This window comes from Nothobranchius furzeri, chromosome 5 (genome assembly GCF_043380555.1).
Source record: "Nothobranchius furzeri strain GRZ-AD chromosome 5, NfurGRZ-RIMD1, whole genome shotgun sequence".
Taxonomy (NCBI): domain Eukaryota; kingdom Metazoa; phylum Chordata; class Actinopteri; order Cyprinodontiformes; family Nothobranchiidae; genus Nothobranchius; species Nothobranchius furzeri.
Window position 1 is genome coordinate 55,523,150 of NC_091745.1, and position 18,919 is coordinate 55,542,068.

Genomic DNA, 18,919 nt, shown 5'->3' on the forward strand with positions numbered 1-18,919 from the left:
GTGCACTGCTCAGTGTTAAAAGTCAGACATCTAAATAAAGTAAATCAAACAAATTCATAAACTGTATTAAATATTCAAAATAGTTAATAATAAAAAATGTTGTTAGAAAATAATTTTTTGAAAATGTTTAATGCAGATGCTATTCAAGAATTTAAATATTCTCTTAAATTAAATTCTGTTACGGCACCAGGCTGCCCAGGGATGTGCCAGACTTTAAAATCGACTTTATTAAGGTGGTATATCGGCCGATGCAGATAAATTAAAAAAAATGGTAAATATCGGCCCTATATATCAGTCAAACCCTAGAATGGAGGACGTTTCTGCTTGTTAAAGCAACACTAAAGAGTTTTTAAGCACTTTAAGCTATTTAACCCTCCCACTGTCCTAATGGGTGTGACCCCGCGAGGAAAGTTGACCATTGAGCAGGGTTGATGGTTTATCCCTTGGGTCCATGTGGCAGGGGTGAGGAGTGAGCACCACCTCCCCCTTGCCACGTGGACTTCAAGGGATAAACCATCAATCCTGCTCAATGGTCAACTTTCCTCGCGGGGTCACCCATAAAGACAGTGGAAGGGTTAGGCTGGTTTTTGAACCAGAAACGTGAACAACTTCCCATTGGACAGCACTCTGTAGCCCTCTGCTGACCAGAAACTGCACTAAACAGTTTTGCGGTAAGAGTAGGTGCCTGCCCGGTAGGTACACTAGTGGGAGGTCTTTACCTGTTTAACTGCAATAACTTAATGGTATACTTCATAAAAAAATTTAAGTGAACCTTAAAAGGTCATTTGGGATGTGTTTTCTTCTTATTTTAATGCTTTTCTGAAAAGGATCGAATCGGGACTCGGTATCGGCAAATGCTCAAAATCAAATGACTCAGAATCGGATCGGGAGCAAAAAAATAACGTGATTGGAACATCCCTAACCGGTAGCTAATATAAAAGCTAGCAGTTAGCTTTACAGTTTGCTGATCAGCAATAAAAAGCAGCAGAAGAAGAAAAAGAATAAGAATTTGCATTTTTTATGGAACAATGACAGAGCCTGGAAGTAAAAGTAAGGGTAATATATCTTTGGAGGTAAGGCAAAGAGCTAAAGCCAGTGTAAATATCAGTGTGGCCTACACTTGTTTGAGGGACTTGAAGGAGGCTAATGGAGAAACAGCTCCTTACTGCTCATGGGCAAACCGCTTGTCCAGGTGCAGCCAATTCAAAAGCATTTAACTGTTGTAATGAAGAGGCTCACATTTTCTAATTCTGACTGTGGTTCATGAACATTTAAATATTTAAACTCCTCCAACTTCACATTATAAGGTTATTGAAATGGAAATCTATGGTTGTAAACACATACCCAGCAGCATCAACATGTATCACATGGCTGGATCAGAGGTTGTGTCAGCCAGATATTTATTAATATTCCTGCCAAATAATAACTCATACTGCCAAAGTCACAACAATGTAAAAGTAATGTTTGCAGGAACTACTGTGAAAGTTATGATTGGAGCAGTTTTAATGCTTTGGTTTTCGCTTCACGGTGATGGACGGGCTGAGTGAGGTCCAGTCCTGGTCCATGAGGAACACCATGTAGACACTATTTTTACAAATAGAGGCCACTGAGGGAGCCATCTACAACAGGTAAGATAAGAATTATATACAACTTTTACAAAACCCGGTTAATAGGCTGGAAAATGTCTCTAAACAAACATTTAAGGGTGTCTGTTTACTGGTCTTATCAAGAATATTTGAATGTTTATTTAAAAAAAACACTATGATGAGTTTTCAGAAGCTATGATAAATTTATAATTGATTTTATTTGTATAAAGAATCGGCTCCCGGCTGTTCTGCTACGGGTTTCTCCCTTTCAATAATGTTTAATAATGACCCGATCACTGGAGGCAAAAACATCATCTCTGCCACAACATCTAATGTTAGTATGTATGTGGGTGTTATTAAAATAAGTTTTAGGAGTTTTTAAGAAAATCTTTCTTCAACTATTTCAGTAAAGGAGCAGCTGTAGCTAATGCATTGTGGGTATCATTAATAGCAGATAGCTTTTTCCAAACACACGCATGCGCCTCCAAGGACAGCTCTATAATTAACACTATGAGTGTGAATGAGGACCTCTGACCTTATCAGAGGTTAAAGCTGCTCAGTACCAGCTCTGTGAAGATTTAAATTGGTATTCTACATACATAAAGAAAAGAAAACACAAGTAACCACTTGCTTAAGCATAAAAACCATGCTTTGTGTGCAGCCAGAAAAACTCAATTTAAATTCATTACTTTCACAGCTGACTGAACAAAACTCATCACACTTTCTGCTGAGTCTCCTTCTGTTGCTCCTGTCAAATGTTCTTTTAAAGCAACACCATTGGACCTTTCTGCTGCATTTACAGTCACTATTATTATTATTGTTATTGTTATTATTATTACTGGGTGAAAAACAGTCAAACTGCCACTGCAGCACTAAGAGAACAGGGTGATCTCAATAAGTCTTTATGAGTCACTGGGGCAATAACGTCCCGGCAGGACGGCTCCATCCACCAGATGAGTATTTATTGCAGGTAAAGCCATGAGTTTAATAAAAGTAACACAGCAGACTGCTGGGAGTTTGCAAAAAGGCATCAGAGCAACATCTCTGACAATATGAAGAAAAATATTAGAAAAACAAAGTTTGAAGTCTTCAACCACAATGCCTACAAGGGAGTGAGTCGGTGTAAGAAAACACACTCTTCAGCTAACACAGTCAAGCACAATGATCATGATGGTGTGTGTGTGTGTGTGTGTGTGTGTGTGTGGGTGGGTGGAGTGGGGATTATGAACTGAAATATGTCACAATGATGGGAGGAAATCTTTAGTGGCTTACATTTAAAAGTACCAACCCAAATAACCCACACCAGGAACACTGATCATCCTTCAGTCTCGACACTTATTTATAAGACTGGGTATTCAACAGGCTGTACATCACTGTGGAAGCTTAACCATTCAGTTCAATAGGAGGTGTGTGTGTGTGTGTGTGTGTGTGTGTGTGTGTGTGTGTGTGTGTGTGTGTGTGTGTGTGTGTGTGTGTGTGTGTGTGTGTGTGTGTGTGTGTTTTCACCTGTAATGTGATGTTGTTGATGCTGCTTGCATCGATGCCAGAGATCTGAACGTTGGGGCACACCAGGTTGGCCTGGGTCAGCTGCAGGTGGATTCCATCCAGTGTTGTCAGGCCATCGGGGAGAGACACGGTCAGGTCTCCAGCAGCTGAAAAACACACAAACACACACGCACGCATTCACACAGACACACACACACACCTGAGTACGGTGTTACATTATTTCCTGCACCCATATTTGTTAAGGTTTCTAAAAAAAACTTCCTAGCTAGGTTTGACCAAAGCGTGATGAAATTTCAGCCACAGCGTTGTTTCAACAGGCCCAACAACTTAATTCTGTTTCCCGTTGGTCAAAAGCAAACGTTCTTCTGTTCACATTTCAGTTACTAACGCCTGATCAAGGTTGCCTCACATCTGACTCATGTAAACAAAACCAAGAAGCAACTGAGAAGAGTTCAGGGCGGGCAGTCTATGTGCACAACAACTCAGACTCTTCAGAGAATACTTGTCTCCAAAAGAATAGAACCTGTTCAAAACTGCAACACAAGAAAAAGACAACTGAAAACTGCACAATACTAGTAGATATTCAATAGTGCAATAACAATGTTAGCTTAGACACTCCTCTGTTTCTGATCCATCATGGCGACACCTGCTTCCACATCTCTGTAGTTTTACAACCTTTTAAAGCAACATCAAGAACTTTTCATCATCGAGCTATTGCTTTCAAACTGGTTTCAGTGGTTCTTGAAGTAAAAATCCGAACATCTTTTATTCTATGTGTGTGTGTGTGTGTGGGGGGGGGGGGGGGGGGGCGCAGGTGGTTTCCCCTTTGTTGCCCCTGATAGAACGGACTGATGGTGACCTGGCGTTGTTGTTACTACACGTGTAAGTATTAGTATTTTTTCTCCAACAGTGTGGATCCTTTTCCTTCGTGGCTAATTAAGTATCAGTCGTCTCATGATAGCGTTAGCTTGTTGTTAGTACTAGCTTCAACAGGCTGTCACAGGGTGGTTTACAATGGCTGTAATTCCACTTTCAACCAGTAGGAGAGAAAAGTGGGGAAACTCATTTAGTGTTGCCTTAAGTCCCACCAAGAGAACAATGGCAAAGACCTGAAATCCAAAATGTTGCTGGTTGAAAAGTACAAACATTTCTAAAAGCCAAATAGTAAAAAGAAAGGATGAAAACAAACACGTTCAGCTGGTATCATAATACTTTCATCTATTTAGGTGGATAATATTTAACTTAGTGAACTCAATGAGTTCCTTGCAATCTAAGAAAATTGCAACAATTAGTTTGAAATATTTTGTGCGGTTCTACTGAGAACATGAATCAACATTTTAGGACATTTAGGAAATGTTTCAGAATCCCGTTCAGGTTTTTTGTATCCACCAGTTGCAGACCAGTGACATGCTGGCTTTTCCATCACAACCAGTTGATTGAGTTATGAATGATTTAGTAAAGGTTTGGGCTCATCGCTGCTTCCAAAACTCAGCTAGTTTACCAAAATCCTTTTTCTTTTGACAATACAAGCAAGTTTTATTTGAAACTATTTTAACTTTTCTAAAGATTACGTGAAAGTGAAGCTGAACTTTAGAAGCTAAAGATAAGGAAATCTGACTATAAAAAGGCAAAAGTTTAGATTTCTAAAAAAGGCTTTAGAATGCTGAGGCTTTTGTCATTTCTTACAAAATAAAACCTTTAATGCTCAACTTTTCAAATGTGAACCCATCTAAAGTGCTTCTTTAACAACCTTTAGTTCCTTATAGTAGATCTAAGCTGATTAAAGCCATGATCGGGGGCTCTTTGACTGACTTTGGTGTATAAAAGAAAAACCCAATACTGTGTTTTCATTAAAGAAAAACGTGGAACAGAGAAGGTAGCTGGTGGCAATAAAGGACCTTCATCCTGTGGGTTCTGGACTTGACAGACTGACATAAATGTCTTACCCCGAAGAACAAACCTTCAGACTGGTGGAAACCAATGAAAACCAGCAGGTTGACCTGCAGTCAGCGACTGGTCAGGACATAGTGACTATCTGAGCAATGTTTGAGATGTTCCTACAACACCTACCTGACATGGAGGCTGGCAGGATGGCCTGGCCGACTAGTCCTGGCTGCAGTAGATTCTGGTCAAACTGACCCGTCATGACTTGGTTAGCTGGGAGGTAAATGCTGGGGTCTGAGTTAGACGTCTGTAATAAAGCCACGGGGTGCAAAGACTCTGAAGCAGCCGGCTGCTGACCCTGACCCGAGGCCACAGCCTGCCCCGAGTCCTGACTCTGTCTGGCGTGGCCACAAGACGAAGAAGAGCGCTTGGATTTTCGGCTGTCCCCGTTTGGACGGAAGTGACACTGAATGTGGGTTTTTCTGTGGCCTGAAGTTCTGAAGCGTAGTTCACAGAACGGACACTTGAAGGGTTTGGAGCCGGTGTGGAGGCGCATGTGCACCTTCAGGCTGCCTTTTGTGGAGAAGGAGGTGTTGCACATGTGACAGCAGAACAGCTTCTGACCTGCAAATGTTAAGAGATGAATTATCATCCAACTACAGAACAGGAGTCCTTATGTATCACAGCTTGAGGTTAAACATTCAGACTTGTTCCTTGTGGAAAAATCCACCTGTTAAATTAGTTTTAGAAGTATTTTATTTGTAACAAGAACGGCCTGTTTTCGTTTTGCAATTTAAAGAAGCGGGTTTAAGCAAAGACAAAACAAACTAAAATGTATTTGACCTAAAAATGCACCAAAAAAACAACCTCAAAATGGTCCAAATACTTGAACAGTGGTACTAATGAAGTGAAAAACACTGAAATGGGACTGAAGTCAGTTTAGATTGAAGTTCCGCCTCAAAGAAAAGCCTTTTTGCCCCATCAAGATTAAAACATCACTTGAGTAAAAGTACAAAAACAATAAGCTGTTTAGCAGGAACCTCAAATACAAGCCGGCATGGTGAGGTCATATTGGCTCCGCTCATCGTTAAGCTGATAAAGCACCAACCTGTGTGTGTTTTCACGTGGCAGTCCAGAGTGGATTTCACAGTAAAACTCTTCCCGCATTCATCACATTTGTACGGTCTTTCTCCCGTGTGGATCCTGATGTGCCTAAACATCCAAACACACGGTCATGTGGAATTTAAAACGGCACAAGGGACGCACCAGAGATTCAAAGCAGCAACCAGATCCAAAATGAAAGCTACTTTTATGTTACCAGTTAAATAATAAAATAGGAAATACATATTGCATTTAGCTCACTGTGGAGCGTGTGAGTACGGTAGTTTAAAGGATGGAGAGCCTGAGGCTGAGTCCCACTCTAAAAAGTCTAGAAACACACAGCTGTGTCTAGAGGCCTTTGTAATATAAACCACCAGTTCAACTCAGTTTCACACTCTTACCGGTATGTTTTTTAGGTCTTATTGAGTATTAGAGCTTATAAAGATAACACAAGCTGTGTATAGGCTTCTTTTGTTATCTTTAGATAAATTAATAATCTTAAGCATACATCACTAGGAACAACTTCAAACACAGATAAAAGGAAGATAGTTGAAAGTGACTGGGGGGGGGGGTCCTTCAGTCAAACACAACAAACAAACAAAACTAGGTTCCTTCTGGTCTTTTTTTAATCTGAATGTTTGCGTTATTAAGCTCCTACTTCGGTGGTGTCTTTGTTGACCCTAGTTCAACCCTCCCAAAGGACCGTTCTCTGAAACACTTTTCATGTTTGTTCTGCAAGAAAATATTGCTTTTCTTAAATTATATCAATATGAATAAAAGCTTGTTAGAATAAAAGATTACCTGCACCATCTCAAAGATCAACACATGAAAGATCCGCTTAGTGTTTGTTTGTGGAACATCTGTCTTTTACACAACTAGACTAACCCCTTCTTTCCACCGGAGCCGTCAGCAGCACGTTACTGCAGCAGCACGTCTTGCTCGCATAAGCTGCTGCTTGGCCCTTCCCACGAGACGCGAAGCAGCAGGGGAGCCGCTGTCACCGACAGAGCACAAAGTCACACGAGTGACTTTGTCAGTAAACACAACAACAAGCAGGAGAAAACTACAACATGGCTCCAAAAGTTTTGTGTTTTAGGTTCTGTCTGTTTTATAATCGCCAATACGGACCTGAAAAACAAAGGAGACCGCTAGCTAGGTGATAACATCTCACGGGGCTGCACAGTTAGTAACTTTTTTTAAAGTAAAGCAACTGGAAGGCAGTACGTTTCTTTATTCTGAAAATCTCGAGAGCTTTGCTCCGTTTCCGCGTCCGATTTCCTGTCTTTCCTTCCCCAAAAATGTCGAACTTGACCCCAGGGGCGGATTTAGGACTGAAGAAGATCTGGGGCTTAACACACACGCGCGCACACACACACACGTGACACGCACTAGTCAACATCATATATATTTATCTTGTACCACATAATTTTTAATCTGAAGCTACATATTAAGCATATTCAGGGCAGAGTATTGTTCCTGTTAGTGTTTAGTGTGAGATGATAGTAAATATTCCCGCATTCTTTCTCCAACAACTTTACCTGATAGTAAGCTAACTTTAGGCAAACCAGCAGCACAACAAATATTTTCAAATAAGACTCACAAACCTGAGTCAACACCAGTCTCATCAAAGCTGGGGTTCTGTCGTTGTACTTTTGGTCTAAAAACGTCCTTATGTCCATCTTCACTCATGCGTTTCAGGCAGAGAGTGTGGAAGAAGCCGGTGTCGGTACAGTATCTGCTCGGGTGCAAGATCGGCTCGGGGTCCTTCGACTGCCGATGACGTCAAAGTACGGCAAATCCACTCGGACAAAATACACTACACATCTATACTGTTGGAAAGAATTTAGCAGTTTCGTTATTAAAATAATGTTTCTTAAGACGTAAGTTTGTGTTTATAATAGTATTTGTAAAATAAAACACTATATTTGATTCATGTTGAGCTCCTCTTTGAGCACATCTCTTGAAGAATCACAGGTATTAGCAACACCTGTGAAATTGTATTTGCAGGAAAGAAGTGTGTCCCGTTTATTGAAGTATTTGTGTTGAGTTTTTGACGTCTTGTCCATGCGTAGTTCAGTTACGCTCATAGCTGCTAGCCAAAGCTCTGGAGTTAAAAGTTTTCTGGCTTTACTAAAATACCTGTCTGTACTTATTTGATTGATGGTAGTTTTACTTTCTATTAGACTCCAAATGTAATCATTTGGCACGTTTCTAATTCATAATTTGTAATAATGTAATCGGCGATATTAGCATTAGCATTCCTATGGGTTTTTCCATGTATATTAGCATTGCGCTAACCACTCGCTGCCAAATTGCAGCCTTTGCCATTAGAAAATCTCCTTTTGTCACATCGCAATTTAATTGCACATGCAGTTAATCGTTCAGCCCTATTATACTTGCAGCTCTATGCTAAAAGTGTATTTTCAAAGAGGTAATGATGGATTTCTTTGTAAAAGTTGTCCATCTTTCCAATAGAAAAAATTTGCCTGGACCAACGTCACGTGATAACAACGTTACGTGATTACGTAATTCCGTAAGGTTCATGTTCAGCCAATCAACTACTTAGACGTCATCGGCAGTCGACGGACCCGAGCCGATCTTGCACCCGAGCAGATCTTGTACCGACACCGGCTGCTGAAGGCCTTCTTCTTCAGTGGTGGAAGTTCAGGCAGGCTGTATACAAACTACTGCCAGCTGCTCCCTCTCTGTTGGACTTTGGTACTGCATGTTAGTTCCACGATTTAGATCCGGGGCTTTTCATAAAACATTCGGGGCTTGAGCCCAAGTAGCCGGGCCTAACGCCGCCCCTGCTTGACCCGTTTCAGAGGCGCCGCGCGTAGAAAATAGAAACGGCGCGTAAGGGCCGCGACATGCTGCTCCTGAGACGCGGCCGACTTGCGCTGCTGACGGCTCTGATGGAAAAGGTTCTGCTGACCACAGCGGTTCCTATCAGCAGCTGTGATGTGCTGCTGCAGTAAGGTGCTGCTGACGGCTCCGTTGGAAAGAAGGGGTAACAGCCTTCTGACTCAGGTGTCCAGTGATGAGACATCAGGACGTTTCTGTCAGACAGCTGCAGGTTTTTGTTTCTATGGTTACAAGGTGAAGTTACCAGAAATCTCTTTGACCTTTAGTGTTTACAACATTACAACTCTACTTTGTGCAGGAGGATGCAGGACGCTGTAGGGTCGCTGATTCAGAATTAAACTGATTTTTTTCTTCTGAGGACATAAAAAGTAAGTTAGAGCAATGTCCTACAGTAAAACTAAAGTCATCTTATTGATCAAACCAAAGTCACATTGATCATTACCACAGAACTGAGCAAAATGGTGAGTTTATCCTTGCTTTGCTACATTTCTAAACATTTTAAGTGATTTTTCTCCATCAACAATTCTTTTTGAAAGTCTTTTAATCATATGTTTTGTTTTAGACATCAGAGGCAAATCGATAATGTGATTTTCACACTATTAGGAACACTTACTGAAAGCTTAATTCTGACAAAAGCTAAGATTGATAATAATCAGTTCTGGCACATTACTCTTTAGTTGAGCCATTAACAGTTGACCAAGGAGATTCTGAAAATGTAATAAAATGTGCTCCATGCTGAGGCTTTCACACACTGCTCTAAAGGTCTGCTGTGAGCTCAAGAACACCTTGTGAGCCGTTTTCTGTGGGGGAAAAAAGCTCTGATGCGCCTGTTTCAGGAAGTCAAGTTTAGACAGAGGAGTGAGGGGCAGAAAACGTCAGAATTACGAGTCTTGTTCATTATTATCAATGGTGTGCAAATGTCTCACCTTTGATTGGCTAACAGCAACAGGACTCTATCGCTGCCCATGTTAGCAAAAACTCTACTCTCTCCTCATGGTTGAAATCAGAGGTGGGCGGGGCCATGAATGCTAATCTTCCCTGTAACATAGGTAAGACTGGCTGTTTCTGACCCAATCCTTTTTCCATTTGCAGCTAATACAGCTGATGGGGGTAGAAAAAAAAATTCACATTCAGCATGCAAGTGAAACTCAGCGTGACAGATTGTATTTCAGAAGTATTACAGTTTCTTACTGAATGAGACTTTTTAAAACTACTTAATTGGAGGTGCTGTGTTGTTTTTCTAAGGCTGTGTCTATTCAAGGTAAAGGCCAATTAGGACATTTAAATGTTTCGATGCATGAATCGGATTTTCAGCTGAACAAACTCTTTGTAGCCGTTTCCTTGTCACCTCAAACTCGACTTGAGAGAAGTATTCACTGCTGCTGCTCACGAGCAGAGACGGAGCTGAGTCAGGCTGAATCGATCAGATCAATACTTCCGCCTCTCAACTTCCTCCGGGTGAGAGGACACGGAGCAGTGAGACACGTTTTAGCAAAAACAATAATATTTTACGTGGAGTTGATGCAGTTCATTTTATTTGTTTCTCATTGATGATCAACTGTTTCTGGAATTACAAGGATTTTATCTGACCCAATGTATGAAGGAGAAGAGTGAGGTGTTAGAGAGGTGATAATTAATCTACACTGCACTTTCACATCCTGACATTGAGGTTAATTTCAAATTAATTTCACCAGATGGGATCAACGAGACTTGATAAGGTCCACATTCACAAAGACTACATAATCATTATCATCCTCAGTCAGAGTGGTGTCCATGAACAACTCCCACAGACTTTCATTATGAACATCCTTCCAGGCTGAAGAGTTTCTCCACTAACTACTGATAAACATGCATTAGCCTTTACCTGACGAGGTCGCTGGGCTTCTTGAAGCTCTTGGGACAGAAACTGCAGCAGTTGGCAAACTTGGGTTCGGTTTCCAGCTCCACAGCTTTGTCTTTGATCTCACTGATCCGATCCCTCTCAGCCGCTGACTGGGCGAGGATCCGCTCCGACACAGACGCCTCCTCACCAGGATCTTTAGCCAGCTCGGCGGCCTGCTCTTCGGTGAAAGTGATGATTTCCAAACTTCTCCTCTTTGATGTTTTCTGTTCAGCCTCTACATCATCATCCTCTTCTTCCCCGTCATGCGCATCCAGACTTATGACTGCAATTAGAAGGTTTGTCACGCCTTATAGCAGCAGGTGTGTAAATGAGAAGGGTGATGTGGTTTTTCTAGAACACACAGTAGTTATTAAATGCCTCACAAGCTAATTACTTAGTTAACCTCTGCAGCTGTAAGGTAGGATTTCAGTTAGAAATGTAAACCAATAAGATGTCGCCCTGACACCGATCACTGAATTGAGGAATTTATTAGACTTTTCCTGACATACCTGACCTCTTTTATAAAGGCAAAATAAAAGGAGATTGATCCTTTTTTATGTTCCTTCTCTTGAGACACACATACCAGGACTTTCAGAAGGCAATATAAATTTAACACTAGATGTGCACATTTTTGGTAACTAGACATGTTCTACCACATAAATTTGTACATTATCATGGGAAGTTTTTACTGTATAAACATTAGGGATGCACTGAAAATCCGGCCACTGAAATTTTTGGCCCAAAATGACCCAAAAGTACATTTTGGGTTCTTGGCCGAAACACCTAAATCACTGAAACAACACAGTCAAAACAGGCCATCAGGTGAACCCCGTTTTCGTTTCACCTCGCTCCGCCCTCATGTGGCAACTTGCTCTTTGATTCATATAATCAGTACATTCAGACTGAATCACAAAAGTAAAGTTTTTCCCCTTTGAGTAATGCTGTTTTATTTCGATCGCTGGGATATTCATATCAGTTATGTGACGCACTTTTTGCTTTCACTTTCACATTTACATCTACAGGAAGCGGTGTCTGAAAAGGGCAGGGAAAATCATCAGAGACCATAGCCACCCATCACACGCACTGATCACCCTGCTGCCCTCTGGGAGGTGCTACAGGAGCCTCCGGACTAAGACCACCAGGTACCGGAACAGTTTCTTCCCAACAGCTGTCAGACTCCTGAACTCTGCCTCCTGACATATGACCCACGTTAAACTCATGAACTGCTTGTATTAACTACAGCCTGTACATACTTATAGTCATAGAATATTCATAAGATACTTCATACCGTGTACATTATAACATACGTAATAGATCCACTTCTGTAATTTACTTACACATCTATATTATTGCTAATATACATTGTAATACATCTATATCACGGCTAAAGCACTTCTGGATGGATGCAAACTGCATTTCGTTGCACTGTACCTGTACATGTGCAATGACAATAAAGTTGAATTCTATTCTATTCTATTATTTACTGCGTAAGACCGGCTTTTCTTTTACATTCCTGCTACGTCTGTCACTATTAGCGGAGTTTTTAGCATCCTTTCTAACCATGTCCTGAACACAGTGAAATAAGCTTTGGATCATGTGTGTGACACGTGTTTACTTTCATGAAGCACACAGACTCAGCATCCCCTTCTTTTTCACTGGACGAGTGAACATCTTCATCAGAGGGTGATTATTACTCATCAGAGTCAGCCATTACTAGACAAAGAGCTTTGAAAAATAGTGAACACACCTGTCAGTATTGTAAGTTTCTCCTCTCTGATAAATAATATTCACAATCTGTGCTTTGCTCACCTCCCCCTCAGTCGGGAATCTCTTGACGGAGGGGAGGGGCAGTTTTCAAACTCTATAAACTCTTAAAATGTCAATAGAAACACACAAAAGTGTGGCTCAGATTGAAGTTACTCATCTCCAATGTCTTCTGGTGAAAACTTCATGAAGGATTATATTTTCAGCTGTGGCTCGTTAAACGCAATATTGCAACTTTGGCGCTTAAAGGGTTGATTTTACTGTCCATGTCAGTAGGCCTTTCAGTTTTAAAGTGACAATGTGTAGCTTTTACCATTAATCTCTGGAAATATCCACTGAAATGTTGTTGTAAATGAATTAAAAGATGCCCAGCTGTTGAAAAATATTGGTGGTTTTATAATATAGAAAGAACCATAAAAATCGGGTCTAAAATACACGGGAGCAGGTCCAAGTCCCTGGGCGACACCATATTGGATGCCATGTTTTCTTCTACAGAAGCCCATGAGGACAGAATGCATTTTGTAACAAATGGTTAGTTTGTTGTTTTACATATTTACCTCTTCACTCATTGCCAGTGATGAAAGGGAATCTGCTGTTCTTGTTATTTTGCTGGAGGTTGTGATCCCAAGGATTTTTGACCCTAACCGTCATCTGTTGGTAAGGTCTTACTTGAACACAAAAATAATGCTTGCTTGCAATGATTTAGGTATGTACTGGCCCCTATCGCCAGGGAAAATACACAGAGTCACTTTAAGCCTGTACATTTATAATTTTTTTTATTTTATAAATATTCTATTTGTTTCGTAGCCATAAATGCTATGGTTCTGATTATTGGCATAATTTATTTCGGTGTTTCATTTTCGGTCTTGGTTTCCTCATTTTTGGTTTTGGGTTTTGGCCAAGAATTTTCATATTGGTGCACCCCTAATAAACATGTAACCTCCAAACATCGTTTCAGCCTTCTTACCATGTTCCTGAACTCCGTGCTCCTTCTTCATGTGCCTCTTACATAGTAAAGTCGTCCTAAAGCTCTCGGTACACAGCGGACATTTAAAAGACTTGGCGTGGATGATTACGTGGCGACTCAGGCTACCGTTGGTGGTGAAAGACGCATCACAAACATCACATTTAAATGGTTTCATGCCTGTTGGTGAGAAATGACAAAGAAAAGGAATCTCTACAGCTTCCAGAAAGTTAGTTTTCAAAGTTTATGAGACAATACAAGTTATTCATTACACATAAAGTAAAGCAGAAAGCAGAATTTTTTTTCTAGTTTAAAGGAATATTCCACCCCTAAGTGAAATTACCCAGAACTTGATAAGTGGGAAAATGCATTTAGTAACCAGCCCAGTCATTTTCCTAATCTGGCAGTATTCTGTTAGCTTTAGCTTAGCATAAACAACGTAAGTGAATGGTAACAACTAGCATCACTGTAAGATGCTGCTGCAAGGCACAAGGACATGATGCAGTGGCGTGATGTCTGGCTGAAATTGTCACTTCCAGGCTTACCGAATAACATTTACAAAATCTCGCCCTTACGATAGTAAACAGCGGGTTTAGGGCTGCAGCGTCATGTCCTTGTGCCTTGTAGCAACACCTCACAGCGGTGCTTTGTCATTATACAGCCTCAAGTCTTAATCTGTTCCTGTAATTCCTTTGTGTTATTATTGAATGCTGGTTACAACATTCAAACTATAGAGATCCTGTTTCACTTTATTCAGCTTCCTTACGTTTTTGGAACTGTTTCAACTCCTTCAAATTTTCAGCTATATCAGCTAATTTGGTATCCAAACGTTCAGCTCGTTAAGCTCTTTCTGGGCATTACTTTTGGCATTGACTCCTTAAATATTTTTCGAGATCGTTTTAAACTTTTTTTTCATTGAAATAAATGGGATTGCTCAATTTTCAACAAAATCCTTTCAGCTTTTTGATCTAACCACCAACCAATCATTCATTTCAGGTGTCGTCACATCTTTTAAACTTTGTTCAGAGGTTTCAGTTTTCTGCTGTTTGGAATTTTTTTCCCCCACTGTTCACCTACGTTCTGGGCTTCATTTCACTTGTTAGTGATTTTTGCTCCCAAATGCTCAAAATACATTCAGCTCATTTTGACAATTTAGCTTAGTTTCAACTTCAGTTCAGCTATTCAGCATTCAAACAGCATTTCTGCAAGAAATACAATTCATCTAGTTTTAATTTGCAGTTGATATGATTATCGAGGTCACCTAGAAAAATTTAGGATCATTATTGAGGCTTTTTCTTACTTTCTCACACAAAATGTTCACCGTTATCATTCACTTACATTGTTTATGCTAAGCTAAAGCTAACTGGAGAATGACTGAGCTTGTTAGAATTGCTTTCTCCCACTCATCTAACTCTGGGGAATATAGCAACAGACTTAATTTCACTTGCAACTCTGAATTGTAATATTCTAAACTTCCAACAACACTTCACATTATTATTTTACAGATTATGTAGAGTCTAATTAATTACTGAAACTTCAAAAGCATGGACTGAATACAGTTTAGACTTGGTTTGATTTATTAAGAAAAAAAGTTTGAAAACTGTTTGCAGCTATGAAACAAGTTTACCTGTGTGAGTGTTGAGATGAGACTTGAGCACTCCGGCTGAAACAAACCCGCGCCCACAGAGGTCACATCGGTATGGTTTCTCCCCAGTGTGGGATCGGATGTGCTGCTTCAGATGACTCGACTTTTTAAAACCTTTAGGGCACCAGGTGCATCTGAAGACACAAAAACCATAACGAACATTTGCAACGTTTAATTGTAACTACATTGTTTTAAATTTGCTGCATGCATGGAATAACTGGAGTAAGTTGGTGACACAGGCAGCAGTTGCTGGACTCTTGAATTAAAATGAAACAAGAAAGCATGAAAACTGTTAATCCAACACTACTCTGAAGGCTTCCTCTGTGTTTTTTGGACATAATTCACACAGTCGTTCCAGTTATTATTGGCATTCTTTTCTCAATTTACTGTACTAACCATCTTTTTCCAAAAGAAATTGACTCATCCAGCTTTATGTTTATATTATCCTGAAACATTCCTCTCAGATGAGCTTGTTTACTCTATCCCTATTGACTGAACCAGTGTCACACCAGGACCTCCATCAGTGCCTCAATACCCTTTTGTTTCCGGTCCAAATCCCAATAAAGCTTTTTAAATGGTTTGTTTTCAAAACTATTTCTTCTTTCACCATCTATTCCAAGATCAATTTCCTGGTCTCCTCGTATAAATGCAGGAACACAATCTCTCATAAAATAACGCAACAATGCTAAGGACAAATAAACAAACAGGATAAACATGTTGACAAGGCAAAGAGGAGCTGGCAGGCAGGTTGTTTAATTCTTGGATAAAATCGGAGCTCATTTGCTTCAGCTCTTATTTTACATCAGCAGGCTGCTAATGGATTGTTTTCTAATTTTAAGACAAATACCTCTGCTAAGATGATTACCAAGAATATTAAGTATAATAAATGTTTACACCAGAGTGGTGGAACTCTCCTCAGCCATAGTCTGAATGATAGTCCAACCTCAGGTTTTGGGGGGTAATGTGCTTTTTAACCCTCACAAGGACATTTGAGGGTTTATGACTTGTCCCCTGTGGGGGGACTTCAGAGTTTGATTCCCATTACCAGTAATATGTCAGATTTCCAGTGATTGCTGGACTCTGAGCTGCCCTTTGCTGCTAATTCTTTGTACATCTATGATCAGAGTTTAGAGCCAAGTGAAGGAGGGTCTACAGTCAGACTGCATAGCTGCTTTTGTGGAATATGTGGTCCCATTGGTCCTGGAATGGTTTGCAGCCAAGTGTGGAAAAGATGGGATGAAGATTAGCACCTCCAAGTCTGGGACTTCCGTCCTCGACATAAAAAATAGATTTCTAACTCTAGGGTGGGAATGAGTCACTGATCCAGGTTGAGGAGCTGGAGTATCCTGGGGTCTTGTTCATGAGTGTCGGTAGACTGGAGCCAGATGTTGATGAAAAGCCTGAAGTAGGGATGCACCGATACAGATACTGGTATAGGTGCCGATACCGATACAAATTCCAGTATCGGTATCGGTAAAAGTTAACCGATACCAGGGACCGATACCAATGCAGTTGCTTGAAAATGGCTTCACTGTAACTTGTCATTTCATTTCACCTAATATTTTAGTTTTGTGATGATTTTTATTCATATATTTTACTTTTCATCTACCTCACAGTATGTTCCTGTTGAAAGCAGAGAAGAAAATAAAATCTGTATTCCAAATCATTGCATTTTTTTGTGTGGTAGAAGTAGCTGTATCGGTAATCGGTATCGGCGAGTACTCAGATCCAAGTATTGGTATCGTATTGGTTTGGAAATAAGGAGTATCGTTGCATCCCTAGCCTGAAGGCAAAGCTGCTGATCATTATAACCCTAACCAATGGTCTGTGATTTGGATAGTGACCAGAAGAGAGAGGCTACTGATTACAAATTAGTTTCTTCTGCAAAGTGGCTGAATTCATCCTTAGGGACAATGGGAAGAGTTCAGAAGAGTTACTGGTCTGCATTAAAAGGAGTCCTTTGAGGTGGTCTGGGTTTGGCTAAGGAGACCTCCATCGGAGGTGTTTCAGACACATCCCACCAGAGGGAGACCAATGGGGGAAGACCCAGGACTGGATGGAGATTATATCCAACAGCTTGCTCCAGATGAGCTAGAGATGGTAAAAGTGAGGCAAATCTAGGGATCTTTGCTAACTCAGAACTGATGACTTCAGATTAAACATGCTGGCCAAAACAATGTAAAATCTACTTTAACCCGTTAAAGAGACAGGTACACTGATATGAATGATTATATCTGTGGGTCAGGCCCACTAACAGAGCCCTTTAAAACGTTGTTGCCTTATCTTCAGAGGATTCTAAAATACAGACAAATATAAATAGGATGAGAGCAGCAAATGGCATTCAAAGCAAATGTCTGGTCTTCAGCCGGACTGGCAGAAATGACCAAGAAACAAAGCCCAGCGTAGTCTTAAAATCACCTGGGCAGCATGGCGCTTAATCAAACTCGAGAGTTGTAGCGCAATCAACCTTAAATGATGAAATGAGCACACAGAAGCCAAGATTGAGTCGCTCCACTGCAAGTCAAGGGTGGCCTGAGTAATTTTAAGACTTTGAACTGCAGAGCTGCTACAAGGCTTGGAGTTTAAACAGTGGAGAGGTGGCAGTACTCTGCATATTTACACAGAGTGACTCTCGCCAAAGGAAAAGGGTCCAAAACAAACCTGTAGGTTCTCTTTGTGCTGTCTTCACTGTCTTCCTGGTAGTCTGGTGTTTCTGTAGTCAGCTGCAGCTCATTCTCACCGCTCGGCTGAAGGAGCCCATCTGTCTGGATCGATAAAAGATAAAGACACAATATAATACTCATTAAAGCAGGCAGGGTCATGTTTATGATGCAGACAAAACAATGAGAGGAAACATGCTTGTTTAGTGGAAGTTAGGTTACAATTTGAGTTGAACATTGATTAAAGTTTTATATTAGCAACACAATAATTAAATAGAGATTTGTTGCTTTTAATTAAAAAGTACAAGATCTAAATATTTAAGATTAAGACCCTGAGTACTCACCACCTCATTGCCAGGGACGTGAAGCAGATTTGGGGGATGAAAGCTGGAGGAAAGAGCCTGAGACTCCAGAGTGCTGGAATCCTGCAGCTGCTGAACAGCAGAAAACTGAGGCTGGTTGTAGCTGGAGTCGGTGATGCTGAAGCCTGGAAGCAACAAATACAGCAGCACTTGTTAGCTCATAATGTGACTGACGGATGCACATAAAATCAGAGGGATGTCCAGCCTGTAACAGAGGGAACAATCACTACATGTAATAATATTTATTATAAAGACAGTAGAAGTCATATAGAAACTGTAAACATAGATTCTGAAATGTGTGTTTTATTTTTGATCATGAAGTTTTCATTAAAACTTAACTGAAGCATCACAGTAATCAGCACTCACCCTGAAAGGTGAAAGATGAAACTCAAATGAGATCATTGGATGTAGGTCTACAGCTCATTTTCTCTTGGAATTAATCACAATGAAGATGTTCGGCATAGCTAATGTCCCCCTAGCTAACAAAAAACGAGTTAGTCAATTTTACAGCTATTGAACTAAAATTTACAAAGTTGGAGCAGAGAGTCATCCTAAGCACATCCTCTGAGCGCTGACTGTGCCACGTGGTGTGAGATCCGGACCAAAACAATTATAAATCCACCAGGTCTCAACATGAGATGATCCTATTCTAAAAAGCTGGGCGATTATTTTCAATGCTAACATTTGTAGAGTGCAAAAA

General features: G+C 40.5%; 1 protein-coding gene across 3 annotated transcripts in view; it reads right to left on the reverse strand.

The window, feature by feature from the left end:
• The window catches only part of LOC107378938 (zinc finger protein 236), a 109,431-nt gene that overhangs the window by 43,131 nt on the left and 47,381 nt on the right, over positions 1-18,919 (reverse strand). For all 3 annotated transcript variants that reach the window (XM_070550928.1, XM_054740632.2, XM_054740633.2), the window contains exons 16-23: positions 18,202-18,344; positions 17,859-17,962; positions 15,180-15,331; positions 13,556-13,732; positions 10,807-11,107; positions 6,085-6,188; positions 5,163-5,600; positions 3,093-3,238 (exon numbers count right to left, since the gene is read on the reverse strand). In XM_070550928.1, the coding sequence (XP_070407029.1) occupies positions 3,093-3,238; positions 5,163-5,600; positions 6,085-6,188; positions 10,807-11,107; positions 13,556-13,732; positions 15,180-15,331; positions 17,859-17,962; positions 18,202-18,344 (1,565 nt within the window). The remainder of the gene's footprint in view (positions 1-3,092; positions 3,239-5,162; positions 5,601-6,084; positions 6,189-10,806; positions 11,108-13,555; positions 13,733-15,179; positions 15,332-17,858; positions 17,963-18,201; positions 18,345-18,919) is intronic.